The 22373-nt window shown below is 50.6% G+C and overlaps 8 protein-coding genes across 8 annotated transcripts; 5 read left to right on the forward strand and 3 right to left on the reverse strand.

The window, feature by feature from the left end:
- Positions 1-3630: 3630 nt before the first annotated feature.
- On the forward strand, positions 3631-4484 carry ALT_2656 (uncharacterized protein; the record flags this gene model as incomplete). Its single annotated transcript, XM_089599393.1, has 2 exons — positions 3631-3824; positions 3905-4484. 2 exons carry the CDS (start codon positions 3631-3633, stop codon positions 4482-4484), a joined length of 774 nt encoding a protein of 257 aa, XP_089456539.1.
- Positions 4485-4640: 156 nt separating this feature from the next.
- Positions 4641-7286, forward strand: ALT_2657 (tetratricopeptide repeat protein; the record flags this gene model as incomplete). Its single annotated transcript, XM_089599394.1, has 5 exons — positions 4641-4786; positions 5635-6116; positions 6165-6439; positions 6483-6651; positions 6739-7286. 5 exons carry the CDS (start codon positions 4641-4643, stop codon positions 7284-7286), a joined length of 1620 nt encoding a protein of 539 aa, XP_089456540.1.
- A 1558-nt stretch (positions 7287-8844) lies between these two features.
- Positions 8845-10257, reverse strand: bgt2 (GPI-anchored beta-1,3-endoglucanase EglC; the record flags this gene model as incomplete). Its single annotated transcript, XM_033561838.2, has 2 exons — positions 8845-9999; positions 10063-10257. The coding sequence occupies 2 exons, from the start codon at positions 10255-10257 to the stop codon at positions 8845-8847; spliced, it is 1350 nt and encodes a 449-aa protein (XP_033417729.2).
- Positions 10258-12071: 1814 nt separating this feature from the next.
- On the reverse strand, positions 12072-13036 carry ALT_2659 (MBL fold metallo-hydrolase; the record flags this gene model as incomplete). The annotated part of the gene is made up of 2 exons (XM_033561837.2): positions 12072-12453; positions 12510-13036. The coding sequence occupies 2 exons, from the start codon at positions 13034-13036 to the stop codon at positions 12072-12074; spliced, it is 909 nt and encodes a 302-aa protein (XP_033417728.2).
- Positions 13037-13581: 545 nt separating this feature from the next.
- ALT_2660 (putative 3-hydroxyacyl-CoA dehydrogenase) lies at positions 13582-14586 on the forward strand (the record flags this gene model as incomplete). The annotated part of the gene is made up of 3 exons (XM_033561836.2): positions 13582-13645; positions 13695-14002; positions 14050-14586. The coding sequence occupies 3 exons, from the start codon at positions 13582-13584 to the stop codon at positions 14584-14586; spliced, it is 909 nt and encodes a 302-aa protein (XP_033417727.2).
- Positions 14587-14842: 256 nt separating this feature from the next.
- ALT_2661 (uncharacterized protein) lies at positions 14843-16334 on the forward strand (the record flags this gene model as incomplete). The annotated part of the gene is made up of 2 exons (XM_033561835.2): positions 14843-14982; positions 15041-16334. The coding sequence occupies 2 exons, from the start codon at positions 14843-14845 to the stop codon at positions 16332-16334; spliced, it is 1434 nt and encodes a 477-aa protein (XP_033417726.2).
- Positions 16335-17325: 991 nt separating this feature from the next.
- ALT_2662 (glycoside hydrolase family 47 protein) lies at positions 17326-19069 on the reverse strand (the record flags this gene model as incomplete). The annotated part of the gene is made up of 3 exons (XM_033561834.2): positions 17326-18027; positions 18101-18321; positions 18382-19069. The coding sequence occupies 3 exons, from the start codon at positions 19067-19069 to the stop codon at positions 17326-17328; spliced, it is 1611 nt and encodes a 536-aa protein (XP_033417725.2).
- A 1159-nt stretch (positions 19070-20228) lies between these two features.
- On the forward strand, positions 20229-21912 carry ALT_2663 (histidine phosphatase family protein; the record flags this gene model as incomplete). Its single annotated transcript, XM_033561833.2, has 3 exons — positions 20229-20826; positions 20876-21005; positions 21066-21912. 3 exons carry the CDS (start codon positions 20229-20231, stop codon positions 21910-21912), a joined length of 1575 nt encoding a protein of 524 aa, XP_033417724.2.
- Between the last annotated feature and the right edge of the window lie 461 nt (positions 21913-22373).

The following is a 22373-nucleotide window of genomic DNA, read 5'->3' on the forward strand; positions in this document are numbered from 1 at the left end:
GAAGGAAATGTAAGAAGAAACTGTTCTCTGAGGTCGTTCTCTGAGGTCGTTCTCTGAGGTTGTTCTCCTTGCATGTGTGATGGCTTGAGGGAAATCCACTGTTCTTATAGTCAGAGCAGGATACTAGCGCCTTGTTCATCATACATGCGTACAGTCTAAAGGATTCTCTGGTAGTATTCCCTGGAAGGATTCTCTGGCTGGCCTTGGGTGGTATTGCGGCATATTTGGAGGTCAAAATGGCCCAATCAATAGACTCTCTTTCTACAGATGCATCGCTGAAGCACGTCCACCTTGTCCACCACATCCATTTACAGGGGTCAATTTCGGGCTGTATGTAATAGTATGTCCAGAAAGTTGAGTGGAAACATTGATAATTGACTAGGAAAGGGAGCTGGATCCAAACGCCAAGAAACCCGCTGCACGCATGTTCCTTCTAAACTGGGGCAGCTCACCCCAATTGGCGGTAGAAAAATCCGAGCTTATCCGACAGGCTGTGAAGAAGAGGTGGGAAATGGGAATTGCACTCAAGTTTTGCGGCTGAAGGCAAGCCTGGGAATAATTCCCTGTCAGTTCTCGTATTTCCCCACCCGTGTGCCTGTAGGGTCAGATGCGATAGCGGAGTCTTTCCTCTTTTTGGCTCCGCTGGTCATTATTAGGCCAATCCGTCAGCAATGGTATATGTGCTGTGGAAGGGGCCAAAACGGCCATGCCAAGGTGGACTCAGGCGTTAACCCCGGCACTAACTCTGGCATTCTAGCTAACTGCTCTGACAGTTTTGTAGCGGCTGATTTCCCGCTATACAGCCGGTGAGCTGGGTATTAGATGCACCCTCGGTCCGAACTCCGATACGCTGAATCAGGCCGCTATTTCGGGGTGAGCGAAGCGAAGCAAGGTCCTTATGGGCAATGGTAGGTCGCCTCCCTCATTCCAGTTACTTCGAGTCCCCGACCTGGTGTCCTTGCGTAATGTTTACACCGTTGACGGCTGCAGTTGAAATTTCCACCTGGGATTGGGTGGGTGCTTCAGGTGTTCAGGGCTCAAGCACAAATTTATGTCTTTGAAGAGGGCCAGGATCAGTGTTATACATAGCCACTTAAGACTGTATTAGAGAGAGATGTGGCTGGCTGAATAGCAGTCAGACCCAAATTAACTACCCAAACCCCGATTTGGCGTTACGCTTGACATCCCGATGCGCTACTATGAAGCGACGATGTCCACGAATGGTAGGTAGTTGGGCTGGGCGTTTGTTCAAGCCCAGCCCCTACCATTCGATGGATTTCATTTTACTTTGTCCCCAATTCAGTATGCACCACGGATGCCAAGTAAACAGTGCTGACGTCCAACGATAAGTCGTCAAGTACGACACCGTTGATTTGCTGAGCAGTGAGTCGATCTCAACCTTGGTTACTTGTTCTGTAGCTATGAATCAAGATTCGTGGTGAGAAATATTCAAGCGACTTATGCTGGCACCGTGAGTATTTCAAAAGAAAGCGGGTGCTGGAGCACTTCCACAGAGAATAACCCCATCCGGGGTCTCGAGCGCCATATCAGCTACGTCCACAGGAACATCCATTGAAGAGAATGGGAGGACCTGTAACTTTGGCACCATCACCGATTTTTTTTTTGATTATGCCAACAAGAACGGTCTAAATATCACCGAGGAGGTCCAGAACTGCCAGAATCTGTGCCTGCTCACATACGGGGTGGGAAACCCCGATCTTTCTGACATCAGGGTAAGTTAAGTTCGCAGAGACAAAAGTTTCTCCATGTTCATCACAAACGCTAGCTGATCAATTGTGCTTCCTTCTAATCCAGATGATGTATGCATATAGCATATAAACTGACTACCATCCTCATCAGTCCTGTTTATCGTATAATCTATCTTACTTTAGCGCCAGCAAGCGCCATAATCCGACACTTGAGAGACATTTAAACAAGTTTCTTCTCCTCAAATAGCTTCTTTATTTGTTCCTCCGCTCTAGCCACGATTGCAAACCTGTCACAGGTGACAGAACCCACCCGCCTTTGAGATCACCGAGACGCAGGCCATGGCATTTCTGCAAGTTAACAGCATCCTCGTGACCTTTTTCTGCTGGTCATCACATAACCAATGTCGTGCTAGGCCGAGCGAGTGCTGCTCTATTTCGCAGTGTTTGTCCTAGTGATTGTGACCCTGGGCCAGAGCCACCTGGGCAATGACAGCAGGGCAGATTGAAGGCTTGCCTCTGAGGGCTGCGCGCATAGCTCAAGAGAATACAGCGTCGGCAAGCCTGTCCTAAACCCATCATGGACTGTCGCTATCTTTGCCGGGTATATTGATAGTATGGTAGATAGTATGGCAGTCAATGATCATTTGAAATTTCATGATAGCAAAAATTCACTGAATGATAGCGGTTTGACTCGCCCAAATCAAATTTAATCTAACTATGATTAGTTAGTGCAGGCCAAACTGGGCCTATCTAGGCCTAGTGGCGGATTTTGCGGTTAAACTCGAACCAACTCGGATCGGATCCGATTTGGATTCGGTTCTAACTGGCGTTGGACTTGCCCGCACCTCGGACCGAATGCAACTCTAGTTTCAAATTCACTAGTAATCTATATGGCCAATTGAATCAACAAAGGTCTGATTCTTCCAAGCAAATGACTATCTAGCTCCGTGCTCCTATTTATCCCTGTGATAGAGCTCAGATTTCTGCTGCTAAACTCTAAAACTCGGTGGGCGCACCCTATCAACCCTGGCATATACTCAGCGAGGAAGAAAAGCTCACCTTTCATACTGACCAATAATAAATCGTTTCTTCTCAATCCAATGAAATGACTACGTTTGGCTGTTGAGAATCTGCAACTAGTTCCACCGCGAAGGATAGATGGCGCCTTGGCAACTCACCAATCGCGGGTGAGCTGGTGAGCGTTCGCGCGAGGGTCATCCGTGCATGCTCACCTCGCTCAGCCCCTCCAAGGACCCGCTCACCCAAGTCGCGCGAGCTCAGGGCAGCACTGCTCGCCTACTAAAACAAGAATGGTAATGGCCTTGGTGGCCGTAGTTTTCTGCTCGGTAGGAAGGGGCCAGTCTGGCCTCGTCGAGGTACGAGGTCTATGTTCTTGGATGCGCGGACTACGAGTCGAAAGAAGTTTCGATATGTATGGGCGTTCATATTACTCACAGGTAGGGCTTCGCGACCACACTCGCTCTATTTCGGTCTTTTCTTTGTACTGGTGCTTACACAGTATATTGGCAATCCTGCTAAGACACCGACGTTGAAGCATCCAAAGCCCCATGCGGACCAGACGCCGTCGACGAATCGGACAGCTCAATCATTCGCCGCAATCCACTTGTGCCACATATGATCATGATGATTATTACAATCATTGGTCAAAATTGGCATTTGTATAGCTGATACGATTGACCTTTTCGACGAACGGATAGTTCTGACCGACGGACAAAGATATGGTCATTGTCATTGATGATTGTCTGATGTCGGAAAGTATCCGTCAAGGAAGTTTATCCCCCATCAGCATGAAGGAAGGGAATATTAAAGGGGGTTCAAAAGCAAATCTGGGGAATGTGATATTCAGACGCTTCAAATCAGTCATATTATATACTTTCTATCTATTTCCATTAACTTGAAGATGGGCTCCCTGGGAACGTCCGGTGCAAGAGCCGTCCAGATCTTCTCCCAGCGAGGTCAAACTGCATTAGCTCATGGCTCCAAGAGTATAATGTGGGATATCATCAGCAATCTTTGGGATGGAGAGACCAATCCGGATTGCTATGTTTCTATCGGAGTCGCTGAGAATGCTCTCCTCCACGACACGCTGCTGGAGTACATCCACAGCAACATTCGTCTCACGGCAAGCTATCTGACTTACGGAGTACAACGACGGGAGCATGGGCTCTATGAAGCTCCGCAAAGCTGTTTCGCATTTTCTCAACCGTCATCTTCGGCCGGTTCACCCCGTTGAATCCCAGCATATCGTCAATTGAGCAACTTAGCTGGGCATTCATGGAGCCCGGCGAAGGTATGCTGCTCGGTAAACCGTATTATGGTACATTCATCGCTGATATATCGGTGCGACCCAGCGCGGTCGTAATCCCCGTCGACTTTGGCGAGGTCAATCCGCCGAGCCCAGAGGCTATCAGCCAGTACAAGAAGGCTGTAACAGACTTTGATGTCAGTACTGGGAATCACGTACCGACCGTCATGCTCTGCCATCCGCACAATCCTCTTGGGCGCTGCTATCCCCGGTCTGCCATTATAGACTTAATGAAGATGTGCCAGGCACATCAGATGCACCATGCACTTGCTGTGTGGAATAACCAAATCGACAAGGATGTGCCTGGGGTCCCGCTCGAGTCGATCCTGTCGATTGACCCAGCAGGCTTGATCGATGCAGACCTTGTACATGTTCTTTGGGGCATGAGCAAGGACGTCGGCCCCAATGGTTCTGCGCGTCGGCGCCATCATCTCGCAGTCCAATCCTGAGCTGCACTCTGCACTCAAGGCAATGTCGTTGTGTTCTTTTGTATCTAGTCTATCCGTTCAGATCACCTCGTCCCTGCTGCTTGATGATGCCTTCACGGATCGGTATATCACCCTCAACCGCGAGAGACTGTCTGACGCTCATGCCTACTTCGTCCAATGCTCAAGGCCAACGGCATCGAGTACACGAAAGGCTGCAACGCTGGTTTCTTTGTGTGGCTCAATCTTGGCAAGAATTACCTTGAAGCCAATCCTGGCGAAAAGGTAAGAAGCGGCACCGAGTTGACGGACATGATCATGCAAAGGTTACTTGACAATAAGGTCTTCCTGGCCAGTACGACAGGATTTGGTTCTGAGAAGCCGGGTTAGTTCCGTGTAATATTTGCCCATCCATTGACGTATCTGGAAGAGGCAATGAGACGGATTCTCGTGGCAGCCGGGACGAACGAGTGCATTTCTGCTGTGAACATTTCTTTTGTAGCTTCATCGTCTTTATGATTCATATTCCGTTCCGGTGTTTGTGCCCCTCGAGCAGCTGTCTTTTGCTTGTCCAAATAGGTAGCAAGCGGCTAGTACGAATATCAGCAGTTATCTATTACAACTGCGCAAAAGTTAGTAGGGTAAGTCTGTGTTGCTTGACATGAGACAGAGGCAAAATAAGGGAGACACACATTAACTGAGACGTATAAGTGCTACGACTTTCGCCCATTAAGCTTGTAGCCTCGTAGCAATCCGGGCCATCCTATAGGGTAACTTCATTTGCCACTTTAACACATTATTTCTGCTTTATCATCTTCGTCCTCTCTTGGTGCAAACACCGAGATATACCTATTTTCGCCAACTTCGGGCTTGAAGAACCAGGTTTTGCAGATTCTAGCAACAAAATCATGTCTAACACCTGAATATGTGCATCTCCTAGATAGAACTTGGTTATGCATGTTACTCTTACTGATTGCGTCAACTATGCTATACCTCATTATAAAAACCGGCCACATATCATCTTCCTCTCATGAGAAGAGTAACTTCATCTGTGATCACTTTGTTGGCTCGAAACAAGTTTTCTATACTCTCCGACGTTCTTGATTTCCCATTATGTCTTCTCACGATGGGCATGTAGTTCCTGTGGCCCCGACAGATGACTACTACAATCTAGGTACCTTCACTCGCGAAATCAGCACAGAGAGTTGGCAGGCCCAAGTTTGGTTCAACCGCGGCCTCATCTGGAGCTACTCTTCAACCATGATGAGGCCTGCAAGTGCTTCGAGCAGGCCATTGCACATGATGGAATGTGCGCCATGGCCTACTGGGGATTAGCCTATGCTGCAGGGCCCAACTACAATAGGTCCTGGCACCTGTTCGATCCGAGTGATCTGCAACAGAGCATGAAGCGGTGCCATGACGCTGCTCGCAGGGCGCGAGAGTTAGTTAGCACGGGGCAAGCGACAGTTACTTCGATTGAGGCGGCGCTTATCCAGGCCATTCAGTCCCGATTCCCGGTCGACCATCCCGTGGAGGCTTTCAGCGTGCTGGACAAGAAGTATGCGAGCGCCGTGGAAAAGGTGTATCATCAGTATGGGGAGGAGGACCTCGACGTGGTGACACTGTACGCCGATGCACTGATGCATACTGCTCTGCGTAAATTGTTCTATGAGTAGGGTGGTCTGCTGATTGAGGACTCTCCAGTCTACCAAGTCCAGCGTGTCTTTGACCGTGGTCTTCAACATGAGGATGCAAACTGCCATCCAGGCATCCTACATCTTTTCATCCACTTCCTTGAGAGATCGGCGACACCCGCTGCTGCTCTACCTGCAGCATATAAGCTTCGCAACCTTGTTCCAGATGCAGGTCATATGCACCACATGCCAACCCATTTGGATGTTCTGGTTGGAGACTACAGACGGTCCATCGATTCCAATACAGCTGCTGTTCGCGCAGACGAGAAGTATATTGCTCGAGAGGTTCAAAAGTTTCTACAGCTTCTACCGTCCGCACAATTACCAGTCACTCATCTATGCAGCGATACTGGCCGGGCAGTCGAAAGTGGCCATGAAGGTTCTAAATGATATGGAAGCCTCTATTACAGACGACGTCCTCCGTATCAAATCGCCTCCACTGGCAGATTGGATGGAATTCTTCAAGGCAGTCCGCGTACACGTCTACATCCGGTTCGGTACGAGGAAGTAGATCATCAATCTCCCCCTACCGCTCGACCAGGATCTGTACTGTGTCACGACCGTGATGACTCACTATGGCAAAGGCATTGCTCACGCTGCAATGGGCAACATAGCCGAGGCAGAACAAGAACGGGAACTCTACCACGCCGCCGCTAAAAGAGTCCCACCGACCCGGAAGGACTTTCCTAATCTCATTGTTGATGTGCTCAAGATTGCTACCGCCATGTTGGACGCGGAGATCCAGTACCGTCGTGGCAACTTCACAAGCGCCTTTGAGTACCTCCGCGAGGCCATCCGCCATGATGATTCGCTCTTGTACACGGAGCCCTGGGGGTTGTTGCTACCCACGCGCCATGCATATGCCACTTTGTCACTCGAACAGGGACATGCAGAGGAGGCTCTGAGAGCCTACGCGGAAGATAGCTCGCTAACGCGTGCGCATCGGTATCCGAATAATGTCTGGGCTTTGCATGGGTATCATGAGTGTCTCTTGAAATTGGGGCGAGAGGAGGCGCGTATTATCAAGCAGCAGCTGGAGGTCGCTCTTGCCGTGGCGGATATTGAGATCAGGTCATCTTGCTGTTGTCGGCTTGCTGTGTCTGGGACAAAGAGTGCAGCGTGTTGCAGATAGTGGTAGGACGTGGGGATTCTTGGGAGGGTTCAATATAGTTGGGCGGTGGCACTGCATTGCCTAAGATGAACATCGAGGGTTGATCAGACTCCATGGAAACTGTGTGATACGCACCGTACTAGGCTAGTCACCATAGATTACATCAATATGGTGTATAATCAGCTCAATTACCTTCCTCCCAAACCATACTAGAGTCGAGGGCTTCCTGACCTTCGTCAGGCTATATGTCTTCCCTTCTTCCTGAAGAGGCACATGTATAGATGTCAGCAACGAGGAAAGGGTAGGGTCACAGAGAAAGCATCTACTGAAAAATATCAGATGAGATTCGCAATTACTAATAAAGTGTTGATGCTCGCGGCCTTGCAAATGGAGGTTCAGGCAATCTGCTACCAGTCTGCTGTCAGTTACGTTGTCAGAGTGTAGCCATCTGTTATAGTCTGCGATTTGTCTGCTACATATTACACGAGTTCGTCACAGATATCCAGCTCTATCCTTCGGATTCCCTACGTGAGCTCTCTCGATTTAATCCTTGGTTCAAGGGGACAAATTATACTGCTTCCACGTGGGTTTATCGAACGGCATGGTGTATCGCTCCTGGAGGAAAAGGGACACTTCCTGGCCGGCCAAGTGGGAAAGGCTTGGTATTGCCGGCATCTCGTCTGGCATCACCGCGATGGAATGTGAAGGTTCAATCTACATCGCCGGTAAGTGCTCACCCGAGGGGGCCATTGGCGTCTATGAGGTAAGCGGGAAGACCTTCAGCCTTCCTGGGCAGTATTGCGTGGGGACGCCCACAGCTCTCACCCAGAACTCCACTCACCCGAATAGGCCGAATGTGTGCTACTCTGGGTTCAACGCTGGGGTGGTTAAGTGCGGGTGATAGTTGCAAGACAAAGATAGAGGTGGGGGTAGTATTTAAGGCTAGCAATTAGTATACTATATATTAGGAAAGAATGACTCGTAAGGGAGGGAAACCTCTAGGCTGACTGTGAGCCTTGCAGCCGAGAACATCAAAGCTGATTTAGACCCGCACTTCTGGGGGATTGGAATACCAGCAGGCAGTCTTTGGACACAGCTCCGCGATGCCCAGAATCCCGGAAAGTAACATGCCTCGTCGCTTGAGCGAGATTACATGTGGACTACTGGATGGAGCGGAGTTCGACTTCGGACTATCGGAGCCATGAGGAGGACACGTTCTAGATGCGATAGAGTGCAGTTTGTATTTCACCTAAACCTAAGGAGACAATAAATCACAAAATCTACAGAACATGCAGACTACAATGCTATGTGCGTAGCTAAGGTTGAGGCGAGTCATTGATGGAGCTACCATCCAGCTGGCCCTACTTCCTAGACGTTGTTGGATCAATGAAACTGACATGCTGCCGTTACTGGTCCAAGACTGAATATAGTTGGTCTATTATCTTGGTCTATTTGGCTAAACGAGAGTCTTACTATACAGCAAAATGAAGAAAAGAAGACTAGCGCCGCAGTAGAACGTGCCTCATCAAGAGAACAAATTCGGCCAATTTGGTGCGTTAACTGTCATCGAACCTCACGCTTACAGGGCAGCCAGAGCGAGGCAGACGGCAACGACAGCGCCGAAGATGGAGCCCGAGAGACCGCTGGCAGCGTTGCTCAGGATGTTAGAAGTCGAAGGCGCGGAGGAGCTGCCGGTGGAGGAAGAGGACTGGCCGGAGGCACCGGAGCCAGAAGAGCCGGAAGAGCCAGAGGAAGAGGAGCCAGAAGAGGAGCCGGAGATGGCGCTGCTAGAGGGACGGGCCGACGAGGTAGAGTTCCATGAGCCGGTACCGTTGTAGGAGGCACCGGGTCCCTTGCCAACGGTGAAGGTGGGCTTAGCAGAGCCAGCCGCGCCGGAGGAAGCGGCCGCGGTAGCGAAACCAGAGGCCTTGCCGCCGGCAACAGACGAGGCCGAGGGGCCAACAGTGGAGGAAGCGGCAGCGGAGGAAGATGAAGCGGAGCAGGACAGGTCAAAGAGAGGAGTCGTGCTCAGAGTGCTGCCGACGATACCGAAACTGGGGTTGGGAGTCACCGGGTTGGCATCCTGGAGCATGTACCACCAGGTGTTGGTCTTGCCGAACAGAGGGCATCCCACCTCGTCCCAGTAAGTCTTGGCGTTGGCCAGGTTGGCGACGGCGAGGTTCTCGGTTTTGCCGCTGACGGGCCAGCCAGTCTCGGTAATCCAGACCTCCTTGCCCTTGGCGACAGCCTCGGTCTTGGCCACGGAGTCATCGAAAAGAGCCTTGGCATCGGAGATGGAGTTGGCCATGGTGTTCTGGAAGTACGGGTAGCCATCGAAACCCAGCCAGTCGCAGGCATCAATGACAGCCGAGTTGGAACCGTTGACCCAGGCGGTCCAGGTATCGACGTGGCCGATGGGGGCACCGCTCAGCTTGGTGCCAGCAATGGTGGAACGGACCTGGTTGATGTACGAGACGATCTCATCCGGGTTGGCGCCGAGGCCAGCCTTGGCCTTGACCCCGTCGACCGAGTTCCGGTACAGATCCTCACTGCCGACAGAAATACCGACAACCAGCTTGGCCAAATCATCTCCGTAATCGGCAATGGCGGCCTTGAGGGCGGCGATTTCGTTGGCGAAGTTTCCACCGGAAGCCCACAGGCCGAGCAGAAGGGAGGTTTCCTCGGCGACGGCGGCAGGGATAGCAGAAATGGGGGTGTTGGCGGTGCCTCCTTGCTGGTTGGAGGGTCAGTCTCTGGAAAAGGTCATGACCATAGAAAATGCAGGGCAAAAACTCACAATCATGGTGTACAAGCGGGCACTGGTGAAGCCGGAAGTGCCCACCAGGTTCTTGGCCGTGGAGAATTCGGACTGGAAGTCAGACTGGGACTTGGCGCTGCCATCGGACTTGGTATTGCCATAGTTGAAGCCTTGGTGAGCAGCCTCGGAGGTAGCGAGCGCCAGAGCAAGCGCAACAAGCTGTGTGAATTGCATCTTGAAGGTTCTGGAAAAGAGAGTGCGTAGAAAAGAAGGTGCAGACGTTGATTAAAGAACGTAGATATGTCAAAGTCAAGAAGGAAGGATGGACTTAGAGGGAGAGAACGAATGAATTGAACATTGGATGTCAAAGACAAAGACCAAGTTCGAGTTGAATACAACAAAGCAGATGAGAAGAAGAGAGACAACAGAGAGAGAAGGACAGCAGAAGAAGAGTCCCTAAATAACGAAGCAGGTCTAGACTCTGGCCGGTTGACCTGTCCATCTGGTAGCATCTGGTCCAAGTGGGCCGGGGACACGTTGGCTCCCATCGGTCAGGGCTTGTCCCGGAACTAGAACAATACTATCAAGTTCTGAACACTAAAGATAGCATTGTCGGATCGGAAATGCATGGATTTGATTGCTCCGAATACAATAATGTGTAGCTGCCTGGTGGCTAGGGTATTAAAAAATCAGACAGGAACCATGGAAAGGGACAAAATCCTGAGAGAGGGCCCTAATTCCCTCAGTCCAATAGTGGATGAGAAGAGGCAGTGGCTGAGAGGACTACCAATCAGCACAAATGTGGCAAATGGAGGATGGTGTACAAATGGCTTAGTGCAGTGGGTATTGTAGCCACCAGTGGGGCTTTTAAGTGGTCCTGCAAATGAAATTGGCCTCGGCTGTCTTGCAATCTTCCCTGTCCTAACACTACTACGAAGCCAAATCAATAGTCCCTCCGAATGACGACATTTAAAAATAGCAATCCTCAGTCAAGAGTAGGATGGTATGTCATGATGGATTTGGCATCAGACTTAGAAGTATTAGAATCACATGGCTTGGAAACCCCTGATTATCCTGCACGGGTACCTGAATAACCGACATTCAGGAGCGATTCAAGACAGTGCGGCATTGTCCAGTAATATTACGCCAAAGCATCTATCTGCTCCATATTATCTCTTGCAGTCAGCCGAAAGCAGGTTTCTCCTGTCTTCGTACTTTATTCTCAAGGCATCTAGGGAGCAGAACGAAATGCTTTCGTCCCTTTTGTGGTGCTGAATCTCTTCCTGGATGAAAGAAACCTTACATTACAACCTTCTCGTTGGGTACATTCCAGTTTGAGCTTTCATATTTTGCTCTGCAACGTGCCTGCATTAAGCTTAAGTTTAACGTGGAAATATCCTGATGCCGTATGCTACTCCATTGTTCTAGTCTAATGGAGACACATGTGTCCATTGTCTACCGGACCAGCCTATGTTGCTGTTCCCGTTCCGGAGTAGATTAAGGCACCAAGATATATTTCCGCAAACGTAAGTTCGTAACATGCCACCACCAAGACGACAATCTCAGCGGGATAACCCAACACTTGGATTAAATAATACTATTGTTTGACTGCGAAATTGTTTTCAAGTTTTTTGGCATGAGAATTTTTACTAAAGATTAGCCATGCTCATGCCTCACTCCTGGTAATCACGTGACGTTGATCACATGCCTGGGCGCATTCTCATGTACAAGGTGTAGATGTATTCTCAAGTCTCTTGACCCAGTTCGCAGCTCCTGTGGAAATAAAATGCGTGTCTTAACGCCAGGGGATTACTGGCGTGGTTTCATCACTGCAGGCGAAGTTCAGATCGGTCGGCAATCCCAGATCAAAAGAAGCAAGCATTTCATTTCGTCTGTTCAACTTGCCTTTCCCCAGTAAGTCATAATAGACAGGACGTGATGTTTACCTGTTTGGCATACTACAACTATCGTCAAACCTCCAAACATATCTACCTACATAAAGTGAACGAAAAGATACCAGAATATCAAACAATGATAATCAGCGACTCTCACTTGAACCAATATCCCGTCAGTCCCTCAATCGTCCTCTTGCCGACATCGTGGTGCCGGTTCTCCTCCCAGACCTTGCCTCCCTCTCCAAATTGATTGGACAAATGGCCCAAGAAAAAGTCCAAATTTTGTTGGCACTGAGGAAAGGCGTTCTTAAAGAAGTCATAGAGTTCCTGGACCTGCGGTTTAGTCGGTGCATAGGTGACCTTTTCTGCAAAGAGATCCAAGTATTTCTGCGTGTGCGCAATGTCTGCTTTGGCATCCAGGTCCCAACCAGGCTCTAAATGTCCTGGAATGACCTTGACGGGCTGTAGAGCAGAAATGAGCGTGATGGTCTTCTTCCATGCGTCCAGCAAAGCAGGGGTTTCCACCTCTTCCACCCTGTGTCAAAGAGGAAAGTCAGTAGTTGACGCGGCGTCGAGGTATTATAGCCTCACCAAACATGTGTGCTTCGACCATAGATAGTATCGCCACAGACGACCGTCTTTTCAATCGGCAGCCAGAAGATGGTGTGGTCAACACTGTCTCCTTGTAAGGGCCCCAGCAGCACCACTGGGCTTTCGGGGTTGCCATTCAGCAAGAAGAACCCGAAATTGAATACCTCCGGCTTTCTAGGGGCTTCGGGAACATTTTCGTGTCCGAAGATAGTAGGCCAATACTTGACCTTGTCATCATATTCGCGGTTGATGCCCTCCAGGACATAAGAGGCAGCATAGAATTTGGCCGCGGGGAACGCATCCAAAATAGGATTTGCCGAAAAGAAATGGTCAGGGTGATGATGCGTGACAAAGACGGCTTTAAGGGGATTTACGGTGGTTTCTTTGATCCAGCGTACAACAGCTAAAGCATCAGGGATTAGGAAGGGCGGGTCTATGAGGATAGACTCCGACGCCCCGACGATCAAGGTAGTGATGCTTGACAGGCCTTTGATAGATGAGGTATGATGATACGTTTGTAGAGGCATGATGGATTGAATAGCAGGTGAACGTGCAATATGTCCATGCGTGAATGGAAAGAGGAGTTATTGTACCTCGATCAAACCCTCTCTGACTGTTATCATCCTCCTGCTGGCTCGTATATCTGGTAGCTTGTGCGTGTTTCCCCTCATTCTTAGCCCCGCTTATGCCAACCATCATCTGCCGACATCATCGGAAATCTCCCAGTACGTGCCTGTGGAATCCTCGAATCTCAGCTCTAGATCGGGGAGGATCAGTTCTGCCAGCGTGTGACGTGGACATCGCCGGCAATCCCCCAATGAGGATGGCCATATTCTATTATGTCTCGTCTTTCTTATGGGATGTCACAGTCTTTTGCGGGGTGATCGTGTCGATCAAGTGGATCATCAATGGATCCGGGGGATTCCCGTTTGCCTAGGTTGGGACGGAGGAGAAGACGATGATCTAGTATTCATTATATCCTCTTGACAAGGGCATGTGGTGATCCATTGCATATATATCCACCAAGTTTACCTTTTCCGGATAGTCACATATACAGTAGAAATCATCCATCATGGCTCAATTTCATCCCACCATTACCCCCGAATCTCTGAAGGACAAAGTTATTGTTGTCACGGGTCAGTCGTGTATTTACTATCCCCAACATCCGCGGCTCACAAGCAATAGGCGGCGCCAACGGGATGGGAGCAAGTCTAGTCGAGTACTGCTGCCAGCAGGGAGCGTATGTCTGTTTCGGCGATGTCGCTGAGGATGCTGGAAATCAGATCGCTCAGTCGCTGTGCTCATTCGGCTCATCGCCATCCCCACGAGCCATCTTCCAGCACACCGATGTTACTAGCTATCAATCCGTACTCGATCTCTTTGACCTGGCCCTCAGGACATATGGCCGCGTTGATCATGCCGTTGCCTGTGCAGGTATTATGGAGATTGGCAACTTGTTCGACCCCGCCTTGACGCTGGAAACAGTTCGCGAGGTGCGTTACTACTCTACGTCTTGAGCTTCAATTGTAACGATGAAAAGGCGCCCACGACCAAAGTCCTCGATGTCAATCTGACGGGCTGTCTCTATGTTGCTCGCATCGCCAGCGTGTACCTGCGCCAGAACCGCCCGGAAAATGCAGACCGGTCGATTACCCTCATCTCCTCGGTCGCTGGATTCAAGGAATCTCCCGGCATGTTTGTTTACCAAGCTTCCAAACATGGAGTGCTCGGGCTGATGCGTTCGCTGCGTTTGTACCTGTCTTCCCCAACTCATCACATCCGAGTCAACGCCATCTGCCCATGGATGACGACCACGGCCATGGTCAAGGGTGTGCAAGAAGCTTGGATGAAGGCAAAACTGCCGTGCAACACCCCCGCAGACGTTGCTCACATCATCGCCGGTGTTCTGGCAGATTCATCGCTCAACGGCAAGTCCATGTATGTCGAAGGAGGGCGCGGATGGGAGATCGAAGCGAACATTGATCGATTAGAACCGCAGTGGTTGGGTGAAGAACCGTCGCGATCTCTAGCGCAGGGGCAGGCAGTGCTCGGCAGTGGCATGGATTGGGCTCAATAGCAATTGAATTGACTATTCGAGACAAATGAGAGTATTCCATAGTTTGTGTATGTCACTGCAAGAGCCATCCCAATGTAGTCATCATATCCGGATGATCGGCAGTGGATATGAGTTTAGCCGGTCGACATGCTTTGCACCGATGATTGGACTCTTGTCTATGCTCATGTGCATGCTCCTCTCCATTTTGCTGTCTCTCAGTTGTAAGAGATTCTCCTCTGTGGTTCTCCACATTAATTCAAATACCGAAGCACCTGTTATGGATCGAAAGCCACCCGACTCCTCGGCTACTCTGGATAACCAGCATCCTCTTGTTGATTTGAATCTGCTGGACGATCGACATTCTGGTGATGTTGGCCATCAAGGAGATTCTATTCCTGCGCATGGGGTCACCATGTGGTGAGCTGCCTCTTGATATCTATAACTCATGCCCATACTGAAGCAAATACTCCCCCAGGAACCATGTAATGATTGTCTGCGCCGGTTTCGCCGTCATGTTCACCACTTGCGCTTTTATATTTGCCTTTGGTGTCTACCAAGCTCTATACGAAGAAATGGCCCAGGAAGCGCATTCTCCTTTCGTAGGTCAATCCACCGCGCGGATTGGCTTGATTGGAACGCTAGCTATCGCTCTCATGTCTATGGGAGGTCCTCTGGCAATGTCCTGCGCCAAATTCTGGTCCCCTCAGGCCGTCATCGTTGCCGGAGGCTGGGTTTTTGGCATTGCGTACATTTTGGCCAGCTTCAGTCAACGTCTCTGGCATTTTGCATTAACCCAGGGCGTGCTGCTGGGCATCGGGACCAGCATGGCATATGTGCCCACCATGTCTGTTGCCCCGACATGGTTCGATCAGCGTCGTGGGTTGGCCATGGGGATCATCATCTCCGGTAGTGGCGTCGGAGGCATGGTGTGGCCACCTGCTTTACGTGCCCTGATCACCCATCTGGGATTTCGAAATGCATTGCGAATATCGGGATGCATCTCGCTTACTCTGGTGTCGGCGGCAGGGTATATCCTACGCTGGGAACCCAAGTTCCAGGAGCAGCTTCGGGTACAAAACCAGAGTCTCAACTGCCGACGCGGATGTCTCAAAACGCCATTGGTCAACTGGCGCGTGGCAAGTTCTCGACGCTTTATCGCGCAGGCTCTGGGCTGCTTTCTTCAGTCTGCTGGTTATTCAACTCCCTTGTTCTTCTATGCTGCCTATGCGCGCACGTTGGGCTACAGCGCTGCGACTGCTGACAACTTCATCACCGTCAGCAACGCCTCGAACTTTGTCTCCAGGATCCTGATCGGATACGGCGCCGACAAGCTGGGACGACTCAACGCATTGGCGTTCACTACGCTGTTCAGTACCATCGCCGTCTTCGCGTTCTGGCTGCCCTCCATGTTCCAGCAGTCGACCATGTCGCCGCCAAGCGCCGACGCCTTATTTATCGTCTTTACCATCCTCTACGGATCTTTCGCCAGCGCATACATCTCGCTTTTCCCTGCGTCTCTGATTGAGCTGTTCGGCGTGCAGCACTTTACCAGCGTCAACGGGGTTTTGTATCTCATTCGGGGAATGGGAGCGTTGATCGGGACGCCGTTGACTGGAATGCTGATCCCTCAGTCTACCGCGTTGGTCTCTTCGATTGTCTACGAACGGGCAGGGATCGTCTGCGGCGTTCTCCTTTTTGCAGCCACACTGGCCTGCTTTTGGGTGAGAATCGAGGCAACTCTGGGCGAGCATGGGAGGTGGAAGGCTTGACATGATCAATGAGTATGCAAGTAATCGTTAATTGCCTGAGTGGCTCACAGTATCGCAGCTGAAATGCGCAGGCTATTTCAATCACAACTTAACATCTGCTCTCCAGAATTGATGGAAGCAAGACGACGTCCCATCATAGTACTAATCGTGACCGATTTGACGTGGCAAGTCCGTTACTTTATCCTTGCTGATCTTCCTCTTACCTCCGACGATGTACACTCTGGAATCTTGTTCCCGGAGCCGTCTGGGGCAGTGACTCGGATGACAGCCGCGTTCATGCCCAGCAGAAAGGCCTCCAGTTCGCGGGCTTCATCTGGGGACTGAGAGAATCATATCTTCCTCCGAGTTTTCGTGGAATGGGCGCTTAGAGCCGGCCGTGCCTGGAAAGCACAGGGTAATGACGTACGGGGAACGCTCTATCTTCAAGGGCAACGGACGGACAGCTACGTCGGGATTCTCCCTCGGATACCTCTCTATCGCCTGCATAATGCGTCAATGACAGGACGTACGGACAGTCTCTGAACGCCATTCTAATGGCGCCTTAGCCCATACTGAGACATTGGGTGAATCTCGGCGATGAGTGATTGGCTGATTGATTGATTCTTTGCCTCAACGTCGCGGAAGTCATCCTAGAGAAACTCAATCAAATATCAAAAATGGAGGTAATCTGTACTCAAGACAAGCCTGACGAAGCAAGGGAAACAGTAAAGCTGCAAGTAAGTGGATATCATATTCATATAAATCCTAGTCAATATCGGTAGAGAAGCGTGATCATCGTAACTTATGAACAGTATCGTGGAGACGACATGTCTGAGTCTATATATGCGATGAATAAGAAAATGGCCAAAGGCTTCTAGCCCTTCTTATTATTCAAACAAGTGATCTCTTAAACGGAATGGGTGTGCCTCGGTGTTGCTAGAATATTCGTGTAAGCATGGCTAAATTGGCCTAAAGAGTAGATGCAAAGGTGGAAAGAGTAGGAAGGGGACTCTTACAGGACAAAATTATCCAAACTAACCAGATCAGGTTCGCTGAATAACAGGTAAAAGTATTTCAACGTCTCTGCTAACCAAAAGCTTTCCATAGAGTCGTCCTGCTTCGGGTTCGCATCTGTAACGTCGCTGATGCGTGCGTTCGCAATCGGTGTCCTGGTATGCTTCATGATTGCCTGGAACATGTTCCAGCCTTTGTCTTGCCAGATCGGGTTGCCCGTAAGACGGTACATAATAAAGACGGACTCGATTGCCTCAGGGCGCAGCTGGTAGCTCGAGTCCGAGACTTGGGTGAAGCCGTATCCATGTCCCAGTTCGACGTGGGCCTCATCCATCCATTCACACGAACCTTCGGAGGGACACTCATCGATGTGAAAGATCTCGGGCATGACCCCGCTCGCCGTGTTTTGGTAAGCCCAGACACAGCCGTCCGTGAGTCTAATTGCCATGGCGAGTTCCTCAGGCGAATCCATGATCCGGGCGCCTAGGCCCACCATGCCACCGACGAAGCAGCCCAGATGCTGGACTTCCGTGCGCAGAGCCGGTTGTCCGTTGCCTCTAGCTACCAGAGAGCCCGGGAAGAGAATATCCTCACCGCCAGGGGTTTTCGGACGGAAGAAGTGATATTTCACAGCACTATCAAGGGCCCTCCGGTACATCTGTAGGTATTGATCCGTTTTGCCGTTCAGTAAAAGATGTTCCTATTCTGTGTTGGTAAGTCATGAATATCTAATGGGGAGGCGCTTGTAGGAAGGCCGTCAACTGGTCATTTACCTTGGGTAAATACTCGTACAACGAGTCTGCCCAAGCTCCCAAAGTGAAGGCTGAACCGTCGAAAGAGGGACCTCTCGTGTCGACTTGAGAAGGCCAGAGACCTGGAATACGGGTGGTGTTTTGCGCATGATCTAGATAGTCTGTAATCCTGGAAATCCCATCGAAGTACTTCCGTTTCCCTGTGAGCTGAGCTAGCCGAGTGAATTCGAGTGATAAAGACCCTAATACAGATGTCAGTATTTCTCACCTGCATTGAAGCTTCTGATGCCGTCCGTCCTCACCTATCTGTGCTACCAGAACTCCAGTCTCCCCTTCCAATCCCTGATTTCCTCTTTGCCACCAGTAATAAGGCACTGGGATGCCATTTGGTGTGTCAAAGGCTTGAAATAGGAATTCCCCCAGCTGATCGGCTTTCTGAAGAAGCAGTGGATACTTTCCACCACTCACATCGTATGCGCCTAACAAGCCACCCAGATATCGGATTGTGGTCTCGAATACCGGCACGCGCTCGGCGTTAGGCCTGGAAAAATTGATTGATTGTACGGCTTCCAGCGCACTGTCGAACTCATCTTGCAGCCCCATGATATAAAGCGAGTCCAGCCCGTCTACCAATGTCGCCGCCCATCCCACAAAGGGGTCTCGGTGTCCGCCTGAAAGCGGAGTCACCTCGTCATGCAGCCATGCATATTTCTTATACCCTTTCCAGGCGTGCAGGAATGCTTGCCGCACCTGCTGCTGGCGGTCTTTTCGAACGCGCTTGGCGGACCCGCTTTCTCGCTGGAAGGCGAATTGTATGCGAGATTTCGATGGTGGCGATGAGCCATTCGCGATTAGATCTTGTCTTGTGGGCAGCGGTAGAAAAAGCCCCAACGTTATGAGCAGAATTACGGCGAGGGCGATGTAGCGCACTCGTCGAGGGGAGGCATATGGGGCAGGCCGAAGATAGAAGCGAGGCAGTATTCGATTCATTGTTGAGAGCGGCGTAGATATCCCAATAATACCCCATTGCCTCACCTAAGTTGGCATTTCTCCAAATTGCGTACTGTAGAGGGGGTCTGTTTAAAAATTTTTGCATGTCTGTATAACCTGCTTTGTAACGGCTGAAGTCTGGCTACACACTGGGCGCTTAGTTTACTAATGGACAAACGGTCGCGCGTTCAATTTCGGGTCCAAAAATATTAGACCCTGTAAGCCATGGCCAGACAATTAGATGGTGAAGACAAGAGGCAATACATAAAGCCCAAGCCACACTCAACACAAGCTTAAGCCTAGGCGCTGGCTTCGAGTACCGTAGGACTTCGTCATGGTGGGATCCGGTGCCTGCCGCCACTCCCTTTGCTGTGGCCGATCCGGACACATGTTTAAGTGAGAAAGATCTAATTATCTAACTAAGTGGTGAACATATACCGGTGGATGGGCATGCTTTTTGTGAGCTGAGCTGGAACACCATTCGGATGCTAAGGATTATTCAGGCAGATAGTGGTGTGTCGACTTAGTTGCTGCATAGAGTCTGTTCCACAACTAGTGATAATAAAGGCCAATGCATCACGGTAGCAAGCCTGTTAATCTCCAAAGGATTTCTCATTGGTGGCAGCGAGCTGCATTGTGCTATACAGAGTAAAGCTCCTTCACCTTGGGCGTTAGCGTGAGCGTTAGCCAAATCGTTTGGTCGGTCGTCCCCGACCTGGGGGACAATCACCTAGGCTGGAAAAGGAAGCTGCGTAATTCTGGTACTGGTGAATCTAAGGAGGGAATAATCTCGAAGCTATACGTCGTAGTTATGGATAGTCTTCCATGTCAAGCTTTTTAAACAGTCTTGCCGCAACCCATACAGCCTCTACTCCCGAGATCCGCAGTCAAGATGTGAATGAGGGCATAAGAAACATTGTGCTCTCCTCGGCCAATCAGAAATGATCATCCAGAGTAGGATAAACGAGGATCGACAAAGGATGTTCCGCATAGGGACTTTCACGAGATGTGGATCCTCTAGGCAGATGTCTAAGTCTTGGCCCGCGAAGGGTGCAAAATTCCCTCAAATCTCACTTCTGCTTTCAAGAGCCAAAGGCAACCGACAACTTGATCAGAACAAGTCTTCTTGTCATTCGCACGTTGCCAGGCCAGACCGAACATGAAGACTGTGGCTGGAGTACTGGTCATTGCTGTCAGCAGCCTGGCTGTAGGCACTGATGCCGCCAAGCAAGCTCCACCAGCCCCTATGGGGAGCAGCTACCCCTCGGGCTTTGACATGACTCGGAGTTGGGCGAATCTGAGTCCATATCAGGAGGCGGATAGCTTTGGCGTGCCGAAAGGAATGCCGCACGGCTGTGAGCTGTCCCAAGTTCATGTGCTCCATCGCCATGCTGAACGCTACCCAACGCCGTATCCCTTGGACGGACAGGGAATGGAGGACTTTGCCGCCAAATGGAAAAATTACACCGAGAAACATCATCATAAAGCGTCAGCCACGGGTCCATTGAGCTTTTTGAACGACTGGGAATACATTCTGGGAGAGGACACCCTCCTGGAAACCGGCGCAGCGACCGAGGCTACGGCAGGGGCCAGCTTTTGGGCCAAGTATGGACGGCTACTGTACCGTGCCGGACGGGAGAACGGAGCGGCCTGGAATGCCTCGTTGAATGTGTATCCAAATGGCACGGCGCGTCCAAAGCCGGTCTTTCGCACGACCTCTCAGCCGCGAATTCTGGAGAGTGCTCGATGGTGGCTGAGTATGGATTCCTTGGACCAGTAGTAATGCATAGCTAACAGATACTTGAGGTGGATTCTTTGGCAATGCCGGTGCCAACAGTTCTTATGACCAATATGACCTGGTTGTGATTCCAGAGGTATCCAATTTCAACAACACTCTGGCCTCGTACGACTCGTGTCCTGGGGATATGACCGAAGGGTGAGTGATAACCAAGGAGCTCTCTGATTTTCTTGACGGCAATGAGGCTAAGACGATTAGGGATGATTCCGCACAAGAATTCATTCCCCGCTATACTCGGCAGGCCATCTCCCGTCTCTCCCGACACCTGCCCAAGGACTTTAACCTGACGGCTTTTGATGTGCTGGCGATGCAGAACATCTGCGTCTACGAGTACACCAGCCTTGGAGGCTCCTCGTTCTGCTCACTCTTCACCGAACAGGAGTGGAGGGACTTTGCCTATAATGTCGACGTGCAGTACTACGGGGATTATGCGTACGGGTCTCCCACAGGCCGTGCGCAGGGTATCGGCTATGTTCTTGAACTGGCGGCTCGACTGCAGGGCAAGTTGATCTACTCAAGCGACACGAGCATCAATTTTACCTACGATAATAACCTGGCACAATTTCCCCTCAGCCAGCCCTTCTACCTCGACATGTCGCATGACGATATCCTCCTGTCCGTCATCACCGCGTTGGGACTGCGCTATTTCAGATATGGACCGCACGGCTTGCCAGGGAATGTCGACCACGCACTCAACCGGACTTTTGCCATGAGCCAGATGACACCATTCGGAGCGCGTCTCATGTCGGAGGTCTGGACCTGCCCTCGTAATGCGTCATTCGACTCCCTGGCCCCTGTGCTATATCGTAACCCCCATATCGAGGGCAGTGTAGACACGACCAGATTCATCCGCTTTGTTCTGAACGGAGCTCCCTTGCCGCTGGATGGACTGGTGGGCTGTGAACAGTCTCGCCATGGGTTCTGCCCAGTTGAGGGATTCCTAAGTGGTGTTCCGACGCTGAAGAAAGAGGCAGAATATCAAAAGGCCTGCTTCGGACATTACCCGACTGGAAGCCAAGTGGGCAACGGCGCTCCAGAATCCTGAGTTGCGTTTATCCGACACCGAGTGACAGGGGTGCTGTATTGTCTGATTGTATCCTGTGCTCAGTCATCCTTTATTATAATAATTCCGCTTGTATGAGCTGAAGAGCCATTCATAGAGCAAGAGAATTCCAGGTCATACTGAGGAGTATAGTCTTGGCGTTTGACAATGTCTTAGCAGTCCTAGTCTAGGCTCTTCACTCTCTTCAGGGTCCAGAATACGCTAAAGCACTCCACTGTTTGGGCCTGAAACAGAGAGCTCCTTTTGGCCCAAATGGGCTGATAGGCCGAGGCTAAAAAGAATCATGCAGGATGGCTTGGTCCCTGAATCTCAGCGGGTAACAACAACTAATAGTTGGTGTGTATTGGTGGTGTTAAGGCTAAAATGGCTGCTAGTGCTTCATCACGGATGGCTTCACAATGGCATTTATCCGAACACGACCCCTCCTGCCTTCCCCTCCTCAG

This window comes from Aspergillus lentulus (genome assembly GCF_001445615.1).
Source record: "Aspergillus lentulus DNA, contig: Alt04, strain: IFM 54703, whole genome shotgun sequence".
In the NCBI taxonomy this organism is placed as follows: domain Eukaryota; kingdom Fungi; phylum Ascomycota; class Eurotiomycetes; order Eurotiales; family Aspergillaceae; genus Aspergillus; species Aspergillus lentulus.